Source organism: Propithecus coquereli, unplaced genomic scaffold (assembly GCF_000956105.1).
Source record: "Propithecus coquereli isolate 6110/MARCELLA unplaced genomic scaffold, Pcoq_1.0 Scaffold206, whole genome shotgun sequence".
NCBI lineage: Eukaryota > Metazoa > Chordata > Mammalia > Primates > Indriidae > Propithecus > Propithecus coquereli.
This window is the reverse complement of record NW_012145634.1, coordinates 2326407-2337290: the sequence shown is the minus strand read 5'-3', so window position 1 is coordinate 2337290 and position 10884 is coordinate 2326407. Positions and strand designations below refer to the sequence as shown.

Genomic DNA, 10884 nt, shown 5'->3' with positions numbered 1-10884 from the left:
TATATTATATATAATAACGTAAATACATCCACAAAAGAAATAGTTTAACTGATATCTGGGTTGTGAGCCTGAGTGAAATTACAAAAATGAAGTAAAACGGATTTAATTCAGTTAGAAATATAGGCAACAATAAAAAAAATCAAATGAGTTTTAATGTAGATAAATATATATAATGCATTTATATGGGAACAAGGGTGTATTAATGTATGTTGACCCAGACTTTTAAAAAAATGAAATCTTAAAACTTCCAAGCCAGGCACAGTGGCTCTCGCCTGTTATCTTAGCACCTGGGAGGCCGAGGCAGGGGGACTGCTTGAGGCCAAGAGTTCAAGACCAGCCTGAGCAATAGTGAGACCCCATCTCTACAAAAAACAGAAAAACAAAATTCGCCAAGCATGTTGCCATGCGCCTGTAGTCCCAGCTACTGAAGAGGTGAGGCAGGAGGATCACCTGAGCCCAAGAGTTTGAGGTTTCTGTGAGCTATGATGATGCCACTGCATTCTAGCTGGGGTGGCAGAGCAAGACCCTGTCTCCAAAACAAATAAACAAACAAAAACAAAAAAAAACTTTCTAAAAAGAGCAAACCACAGGAATGCTGTGCGGGTTACAGGAGCTTTGCTTATAGAAGCACCTGGACCAGAGAGCTTTCTCTGTTGCATATAAGAATTACAAAACAAAAACAACTGACACAACAGATCAGGCCTATATGTAAGGTGACACAGACTGCACAGCTATGCAACAATAGCAAAAACTTAGAAAGTTGCAGGAGGCTAAAATAAACAGTGGGTGAAAGAACTGGCAGCAAATGATGACAGATTTTGTGAATTACAACCATATGACAAAAACAGAGGTCATTAAGACATGGGTTGATGCACAGAACAACACTGTGCAAAGCGAGAGTCTCTATAAAATGTTGATAAGAGAAGCCTTTCTGGAATAGATATTGTGGTAAAGGCGATGCTAAAAATGAATGAGGTAAACTAAATTGCCTTAAGGGAAGAGAAGAAGATATTGCGGCACTCCAGGTACCTGTAAGAAGCAGCTTTCTCCAGGGTCAGCTTTAGGTCACTCACCTGCGATGGGAAAGAACCTGGTACAGAAAACCCTAAGGGTGACAGCAGCTCTGAGCTATTTCTAGCACTGCAGGGAAGATTTCCTTACATTTATCTAAATAGATTGCTTCAAAGGCAAAATAGTTAAGTATGATTCTGCTGATCTCAACACATTCACTCCAATACTCCATGGCAGCAGCAGAAATACCTCAGAACAAAGAAGTAATGCCTTCATGAACAAAATAAAAAATGTTCCATGTAAATTCCTTGTGGAGGGGTGTAGGGAAAGAATAAGAAAAAAACTGGAGAAATGGAAAGGAGAGATAGATTATTTTATGTTGTTTTCTATCTCCCTACCTCTCCACCTCCCAAGCCCTGGAGCTCCAAAGCACATCTGCTCTAGGTCAGAGTTTATTAACAGCAGGTCCCCCGTGGGTTCCAGCCATTAGGTTCCTGCAGCAAAGACTCAGCTTTGTATGGTTTATAAAATCACATGAAGAGAGGTTTTCTTACTACTTTTTTCTAAAACATGAGATTCCTAACTTTCAGGAAAGTATTTTTTATAGTTATTAATTGCCCAGAGACTGCATGAGTACCCTTTAGCTCATCAAACTTTTGTTTAGCACATATTTTGAGACAGTATATTAAAGCTATCTAATGCTGCAAACGTTTTTAAAACTAGATAAAATGTAGGCCGGGCGCGGTGGCTCACACCTGTAATCCTAGCACTCTGGGAGGCCTAGGCGGGCGGATTGTTTGAGCTCAGGAGTTCGAGACCAGCCTGAGCAAGAGTGAGACCCCGTCTCTACTAAAATTAGAAAGAAATTAATTGGACAACTAAAAATTAGCCGGGCATGGTGGCGCATGCCTGCAGTCCCAGCTACTCGGGAGGCTGAGGCAGGAGGATCGCTTGAGCCCAGGAGTTTGAGGTTGCTGTGAGCTAGGCTGACGCCACAGCACTCACTCTAGCCTGGGCAACAGAGTGAGACTCTGTCTCAAAAAAAAAAAACAAAAAACAAAAAACTAGATAAAATGTTGAATGATGCTGCCATCAGAAATTTTAGGTTCATTCTCCCATATGAAAAATTCAAAAATGTGCCATTTCAGAGAGAAAAACAGAGTTCTGTTTGACATAACCTAATTAATATGAAATATTATTGTCTATTTGCCACGGATCTGCCTTACTGTATCCATCACTCCCTGAAAATGACAATTGGTATACACTTTCAGTCAAATCTTCCCAAGAGCTCGTTCCTCAAAAATCAATGTTCCTCGAAATGAAGGGGACCTTAGAACTCCTCCAACCTCCACAGTACTATTTTCTGATCTATTCTCTCATTTTTCCAGAATACCAATTGGTATAAAGTAGAAGTCAGAACAGGGAAAAAATATGTAAACTAGTGTCTATCTGTCTTCTTTTTCTATCTCTCTCCTTTTAATTCAACATCATCTTTCAATGTTCCTCTGAAAAATGTGAGACAGCCTATAGTTAGATACATATTTCCTTTTATGAAATATAAGAATGTCAAATGTCTTCTCTTATTTGATTATTTCTAAAAGGCATATTAGTCCATCTGAGCAAATCAATTTACTACTAGAGGTGCTGTGGTTTAGAATTACAAAATCTTAGAACTACAAAAAAAAAATAATAAGGATTATTTAAATAACCCTAAAATGCAGAGATGTCAATTCATTTACCTATGGTCATACATTTAGTTAATGAAAAATTTAAGAATATAATCTAGGGCCAGAAACTTCCAGGCCAGTGGCCTTTCCACCACACTATTGTGCCTCATTAACATCAGTTATTGACAGTGATTCTTTATCTTCCTTTGTCTAAAATATCCAATCTTAACAAATTTGTAACCTATCAGTTCTCTGTGCCTGAGCCTCAAGTCTTAGAAGGCTAGAAATGTTCTACTTTGAATTAATGTTAGACCAAGTGCTTTTATCTTATTTACCTCTCATGGGAGATTTCATGGCAGCTTCTACCATCCCCACCAGAAGCTGAAGACTCTTGGGGTCTTGAGCCAGTCCAGATGCAAAGGCTGCCAGGGCATCGGCATGACGTCCAAGGTACTGGAGGGCAACACCCTGTCGGAAGTACGCCTGAAAATAAAGGAAATATGTGTTTTACTTATTACACTGTGCTGTAATAAGCCGATCGTGATTTTTGACTTCAACAACAGGTCAGCAGAACTAAGATTGAGATGTCCCTGGTTCAAAATCCTAGTAAACAGTTTGTAATCAAACCAACTGATTCCTTCTAACATCATAAAATATAAGCATACTTCTTTCGGGCAATTTATTTTTAAAACTTTCACTCTTTTCTATGACACTAATTTTATCACATTCTTTGGCATTTATTCACATATTGTTTTTATTGTTTTTTGATTATTTTAAAAATATTTCTTATCCCACTTTTAATGCCATAAGCACCTCAAAGATAGGGACTTGGAGATTTATTTATATCTCACCTAAGTATCTGGTACAGTGCAAGATAAATGAGAGAGAAAATCGATGTATTTTATTTATATTTTTACGTGTATTTTCCCCTTATATAATTAAAAGAAAAAAATTGTGATTACTATTAAAATTATTTTAATAATGAGTAATATAACATGGCTACATACTTTTAATGTGATGTTTCAGACATAATATTTAAAAGCAGAAACCTAAAATATGTGCGCTTTGCTGAGAAACAAAGAAAAGACTGTTGTCCTTTGTTTAATTGAGTTAGTTTAAAAACTAGTACTATCATCTGTGATTATAGGAAAATATTTCTCCTCCCAACTAACCGCAGAAAGGGCCAAAGAATTAATAAGATATTTAAATTTAGAGCTTAAATATTTAAATTTTAGAATAGTTTCAAGAAACTGCAGTTCATTTTAGAGTACACAGAGTAAACTAATTAAATGGACAAAGTGTTACTAGTATGCAACTAGCAAAGGACCTTGTACCTAATTAAATAATACATAAAAATAACATTACTAATGCATGCATTGCTTATGTGACAACATCTGTTTCTAAAATACTTGGCTTCCTATTCAACTGAAATAGTCTTACAATACTCTTTTATAATACAAACTTAATTTTTTCAGTCCAATATACTTAGAAATTGTCACGAATTTTATTCACGGGATCTAAATGACGTTTGAGACTCTTAAAACTACCAAATAATATATAATTTTATAATTTCATATTACATGTGGATACACACAGAGAGCAAGAGAGACAGCACCTTTCACGATTATAGAATATATTTATGTACTTTATCTTATTTCATTTTTACAATGACTCTTTGAGGTAATTTAAAATAGACAATGTTATTCAGCGTTTGTATTAAGAAACAATCCATAAACAGAATGAATACTTCAATTATTATGGGCTATTTAGGCTTCTATTAGTTTTAAACTATCAGCAGCTGTTAAAACTCAGAACCCAGCAAGACAATAACTTATGAATTAGTAATGAAAGTCCATTTATAAGATCACTTCCTTTCACTGGACTCAGCCACTGTTTTAATCTTTAATGTGTTTACAAACATTTTTCATTACCTTTTTCAGGTCACATTTTAGGTGGTTTCTATAATCTAAGAGGCAATAGTATATTCCAACTAAAAATAACTATAGTTTATGTAAGACTAGAAATGCTATGTTAAATCTAAACCAAAAATATACATACTTATGTGTATTTTCATATATATAAATATGCCAAATACCTATATACTGTAAATATTATTTTCTGAAAGACAAAAAGTCTGTTAGTTATTGATTTCAGGTATGTATCATAAGAAACACAAAAATCTTAAATTAGCCTCAGTGAGTTTTGATAACTTATGTATTTAAAGCAAAACTTTATCATTCATTACTTTATATAGAGAGAGCGCAACTGCTTTCCCTTTCTGCCAAATAAAATCACTGAAAAGTATGATTTACCTATCCCTTAGGAGACAGGCAAAGTTCAGTGTTAAATGCAAGCTATGGTCTCATGTTCACACAGCAGCTCAAGAAGAGTGTGTATATTATGTTTTTTTAGGACACTTAGAAATTAGATGAAAAAAGGGTAACATTGTATCATGCCTCCCACAATCTTTGATTCCTTTCTTCAGGAGAAGATTTTTAAAAGAGGTATAGGAGAAAAGGCTCAAAGGTCTTCCTTGGTCCTCCCTTATCCCCTTCCAGAGCCCCTAATCCAACTTTATAAGATTTTACCGGTTAAAAGCTTAGAGTTGTATCCTGTCAAGATAGCATAATGAGTCAAGCTCTGACTAACCCCTGTTCCAAACTCATGAAGTGGGGCTCTCCCAACTTTTTCCATGCAATACTCATTGCATGTACAAACAGCTGTTGGATAAAAATAAGTTGTTTATACTTTTGTGAGAGATATGCCACTATGGAGTTCAAGCTGATGATGACAAAATCTAGATCATAGGTTATTGTGATAGAATAAAGAGAATTCACTACAGTACACTACAGTAACTACTCAATAAAATTAGCTATTTTCATTAGTAGTTAATGAAAAAAGAAACTTAATAGGAACATATAATTATAGACTAACAGAATACAAGGCAGTTCAATAAATATTTTAAAATACTTTATTACGCAATATAATATTACTCAATTCCTACCACTGTTTCATTCACTCCTCCCCCATTCCATAAAAGACTGTCAGCAACCAAGAAATTATGTAATTGAGACCTCTCATTGCTGTAAGGCTTCCAGACAAAATCTAAGCCACCTGACTAAAAGAAATTGGTATTATCAAGTCTTGAGCAGTCACCCATTGGAGCCTCTGCCAGCCTCCTCCAAAGCAAAGGTCAGGATGTACTGAGATTCATAGCTGTTTACCAAAGCTTCAGGAAAACTGAGGTGACCTGCTGCAGCCTATCTGCTTCTCCCTCTACTGGTTCCTACTACTAATTTTTCTCTTTACCATCACAGGTTTCACAAGAAGCCACTTCATCTGAGAGGCAGACAAATTCTGCTCACTTGACTGAGCACAGGCAGTATATTCACAGCATACCGAGGTGAGCTGGGGGTCCATGAGGCAATGTTGAATACTTGGTGCCCAGTCAACATCACATCCTATATACTCTTGCCTCACGAACCTACCACATATATACCACACTGTAATTACCGGTTATGCAGTAGATGGAGAAGGAAGGGCAACATGGATTAGCTGTTAAGAACACCTGTACCTTGAGAACAATGGTTTTAGCTGAAGCTTTAGCTAGGTAGACTAATGGTAGGATGCCTAGATTTTCAAGTGTTCCATTCATTATTTTTTTCCTGTACACCACAAAGATGCCACAGTGATTATTCTATGTATGCTACTAAATGACATCACAAATAATATAAAGACAACTGAATTACAAGAATAAGTCTCCATTCCTTCTTTCCTTTAATTATCATTCCTTAAAAATCTACAGTGCCAGGCGCTGTGACAAATAACACAAAGAAACAAAAACAGGACTCATACTTTCCTCAAGGTGCTCACAATCTAGAGGGGAAAAATATAAAAAGCTACAAATGTCCTGACTGCTAGCTGCAGAAATGGTAATAGTAACTAATGACATAATATTTCAGAGGTAACAAAAATGTAACTAATGACGGAAGTATTTACGCCCTGTTGTTAAAACTGTTAGTATTATATTAACATTTACTTTTTATTAAGTAGCTGTTCCTCTCACCCCAAGAGGGTTAAAGTAAAAACACTCAAAGACTAAACAGGTGAAACAGTAAACTATTCACCCTGTAAGTATCCCTGGAATAAATGAAGGACCTTTAAGTCTTTACTTTCAACACACCATTTTTGATTCACAATTCTAAAGTGTCAATAACACCCTACTCTCCCTTGGCCCAGATGAGTGATGGGGTAACTTACTATGTTCACAGGTACATTTGCATATTTATAACATAAAATATTTAACAAATGTATGTAATATGTAATGATATACAGAATTAAGACTGTATACTCACATGCACAATGCATAATCTATTACTTAGTTCAAGCATTTGCAAATAATCTGCCTTTGGTTTTGATTTAATCTGTTTGCCTTCTTCCTTCTCTTTTCCATCTACTTTCTCTTTTCTAGCTTCTTCATCACTTCCACCTCCTTCTTCCTTTCCATCTTCCTCCTCTTCGTCTTCCCTTTTTGCCTTTTCCATCTTTTTTCTCATTTTTATCTCCCTTCTCTTTTCTCTCTTTTTTCCATCTTCAATCTCCTTTCCATCTCCTTTGTCTCTTTGGTCTTCTTCCTCTTTTTCATCTTCTCCTTTTTCTTCTCCATCTTTGTCCTCTTTTCCATCTTCTCCTTTCTCTTCTTGTTTTGCTCTTCATCTCCTTTCTGATCTTCTTTTTCATCTCCTTTTCCTTTTGTTGTCACTGCTGCTTTCTTTTCTCCTCCCTCTTCTTCAACATCTTCAAATTTTTCTTATTTCTTCAAATGTTATACTGTAATATTCCTAATCTATCTTTTGCATTTTTGTTTGTTCGTTTGTTTTTTTGAGACAGAGTCTCACTCTGTTGCCTGGGCTAGAGTGCCATGGCGTCAGCGTCACTCACAGCAACCTCAAACTCCTGGGCTCAAGCGATCCTCCTGCCTCAGCCTCCCGAGTAGCTGGGACTACAGGCATGTGCCACCATGCCTGGCTAATTTTTTACATATATATTTTTAGTTGTCCAGCTGATTTCTTCCTATTTTTTTTAGTAGAGACGGGGTCTCGCTCTTGCTCAGGCTGGTCTTGAACTCCTGAGCTCAAACAATCTATCCACCTCAGCCTCTCAGAGTGCTAGGATTATAGGCATGAGCCACCGCGCCCAGCCTATCTTTTGTATTTTGAATTTGAACTTTTTTACATCTCCCAAAGAACAATTATCCCTAGCCATAACATGGCGGTATACCTGCTTGCCAATATATACTTTCTACATAATTGTCATCTTTGTTCTACAATGTTTGTAAATTACATGACTTTTATGAAATTTTCCTTTGTTATTTTATTTTAAAAATGAGTAGAAATGGAGAAAATAGAAATGGTGATTCTAGTTTTTAAAAAGTGTAGCGCTGATTTATAATTTGACACAAATGGGTCCAAAATAAAAATGATTATAGGATGCTCAAACCAGAAAACTTTTTTTTTTGAGACAGGGTCTCCCTCTATTATCGCCTGGGCTAGAGTGCAGCGGTCTTATCATCGCTCACAGCAACCTCGAACTCTTAGGTTCAAGCATTCCTCCTGCCTGGGCCTCCCAAAGTGCAAGGATTACAGGCATGAGCCACCTTACCCAGCCCGCAGCCAGAAAACTTTTAACATCACTGTATGCACACAAAACGACTAAGTTCAACTATGATGGAAAAGAATAAAGTTAGAGGCCGGGCGCGGTGGCTCACCCCTGTAATCCTAGCACTCTGGGAGGTCGAGGCGGGTGGATCACTCAAGGTCAGGAGTTCGATACCAGCATGAGCAAGAGCGAGACCCCATCTCTACTAAAAATAGAAAGAAATTAATCAGACAACTAAAAATATATAGAAAAAACTAGCCGGGCATGGTGGCGGATGTAGTCCCAGCTACTCAGGAGGCTGAGGCAGGAGGCTCGCTTGACCCCAGGAGTTTGAGGTTGCTGTGAGCTAGGCTGACGCCATGGCACTCTAGCCAGGGCAACAGAGCCAGATTCTGGCTCAAAAAAAAAGAATAAAGTTAGAGAATACGTAAAAGATGGTTATAAAAAGAAAGAAAGATCTGAGATTTTATTTTTTAGTTCTCTGGGAATTAACACTCCCCAGTTGCCTACCATGTCAGTCTTCTGTCTGATATTTGCATATTTGATATTTTACATAGTTGACTTTCATATACTTTTTCAGGAATGTATTATATGGGTAAACAAAAAACTGCATGTATTACTTAAAACAGATATCCATGAGAAAAATGTAAATATACACATATTAACTACTACAAAAGTTACTACAGTTTACATTTTATACATTATGCCACTTCATTTACACATAAAAATGAAGGCACAGGATCCGCATCCTCAATAAGTTTTCACAGTCTTGCAACAAATAGCCATCTGCACGGATACAAACATGCTAATTACTTTTGCTACATATTTGTTTCATTTAGGACAAGGGAGAAATTATGCAGAACAGGACTATCCAATACAACTTTCTGCAATGATGGAAATGTTCTCTGTACTGTTTAATAATGGTAGCCTCTGACCAGCCACATGTGGCCATTGAGCACTTGAAATGTGGCTAATATGACTAAGAAACTACATTTTAAGAATCCTGTCCCGATTACTTTTTAGTTGTGTGCCTTTGACCAAGTCACTTAACTTCACCGAACTTCATGTTCCATTTCCACTTATAGAGAGGCTGATAATGATGACCTCAAAGGATTGTAATAATGGCTGCCAACTAACATGAAATAAAAAGCACAGACTAGGCATTTTTTAAAATATTAAACAGGAGTCAATCTCTCACTGACTGTGTTACTCTGGATTTGGCATTTGCTATTTAATCAGGTGGTTTGTCTGCTTCACCAGCTCGCAGATTACAAATCACCTTTTATAAAGTGGGTGAGGGGCTGACAAAAATTAAACACACAAAAAAATTAATGATCATAATGATCACTTTGAGCCATTGAGGAAGCAGTTAATTTATGTTCGTCATCTTCCGTTTCAAACACCTATATAGTAGGTAACAGATTTGAGGAAAATTTTTCAATCAAAATTGTTTTTTAAAATGTTTACACTTTGGCAGTTGACTGGGTAGGCTTCAGTTATCTAGTAAGTTCATTATTTAGAACAAACAAATGATACAGGTTAAATAAGGTCCTTTTGCCTGGGTGGAAAAGAAGAAAGAGGTGGCAGAAAATGGAAGGCTAAAAATCTGTCTACAGGAACATGAAACACAACTTCCTTCCAATGACTTTATCCTGATACATTGATTATTAGAATTATTACAGGGTTTTCTGAGGCCCAAGCCTGACACTTACCTTAGAATTAAAAAGAGCCCAGTATTGTCATATCAGTCCTGCCACTATAAATTATCTTAAGTTTTACTGCATATATGTAGGTATTTTATTTTCTAAAACTTTTTCTAAGTTATCATTTGTTGAACAGCTACTCTGTACCAGATACTGTGCTGGGTGCTTTCCATAGTTTATCAGTAATCCTCACAATATCCTGCAAGAAGTTCTTATGATGACCACTGCACAAAAGAGGTAGTTACAAAACTTGCCCCAAATCATCCAGCTACAAAGTGAGACAAACCTGCTGCCATACTCTCTCTTTCTACTTTCCACACTGCCTCTTTGATAAAAGAATTAATGGTGTGTGGTTAACCTCTAAATCAGCTTTTTGTCTGGGAATTTCTTGTACTTATAAAATTCAACGTATGGAGGCAGAAATGAAGGAAAATCAGAAATGACACAGAAAATTTATGAACATGAATATTTAATCTCTATTCCATTAGCAACCGTTGATTGTAGAACAATTTCTAATGAATTGGATAGAGGGAAAATTCATTTCATTAACCTTTCATATAAATGTATTATTATTGAACCAAATAGGCCACTGTACTTGCAACTCAGTTTGATGTTAATTAGATTACAGGCATGAGGCTTTAAATCAAAGAGAAACAAAAGGAGCCATCAGCAAGCTTCTCAGCCAATGCTTGTCTGTTTGGTGGCTAAAATGGATTTTTACCAGCAATACAATTTGCTATTCTTCTTCAGAAGGGAATTTTCTCTTGCTTCTGTTTGCTGGCACTTTATATTAAAAATAAAAATAAAATAAAACCTTGAGATTCAGCAAAGAACACATTCTTCAT

General features: G+C 36.4%; 1 protein-coding gene across 1 annotated transcript in view; it reads right to left on the bottom strand.

Moving 5' to 3' along the window:
• TTC28 (tetratricopeptide repeat domain 28) overlaps nucleotides 1–10884 on the bottom strand; it is a 690486-nt gene that overhangs the window by 349377 nt on the left and 330225 nt on the right. The window contains exon 3 of the mRNA XM_012644090.1: nucleotides 3014–3161. Coding sequence (XP_012499544.1) covers nucleotides 3014–3161 — 148 coding nt within the window. The remainder of the gene's footprint in view (nucleotides 1–3013; nucleotides 3162–10884) is intronic.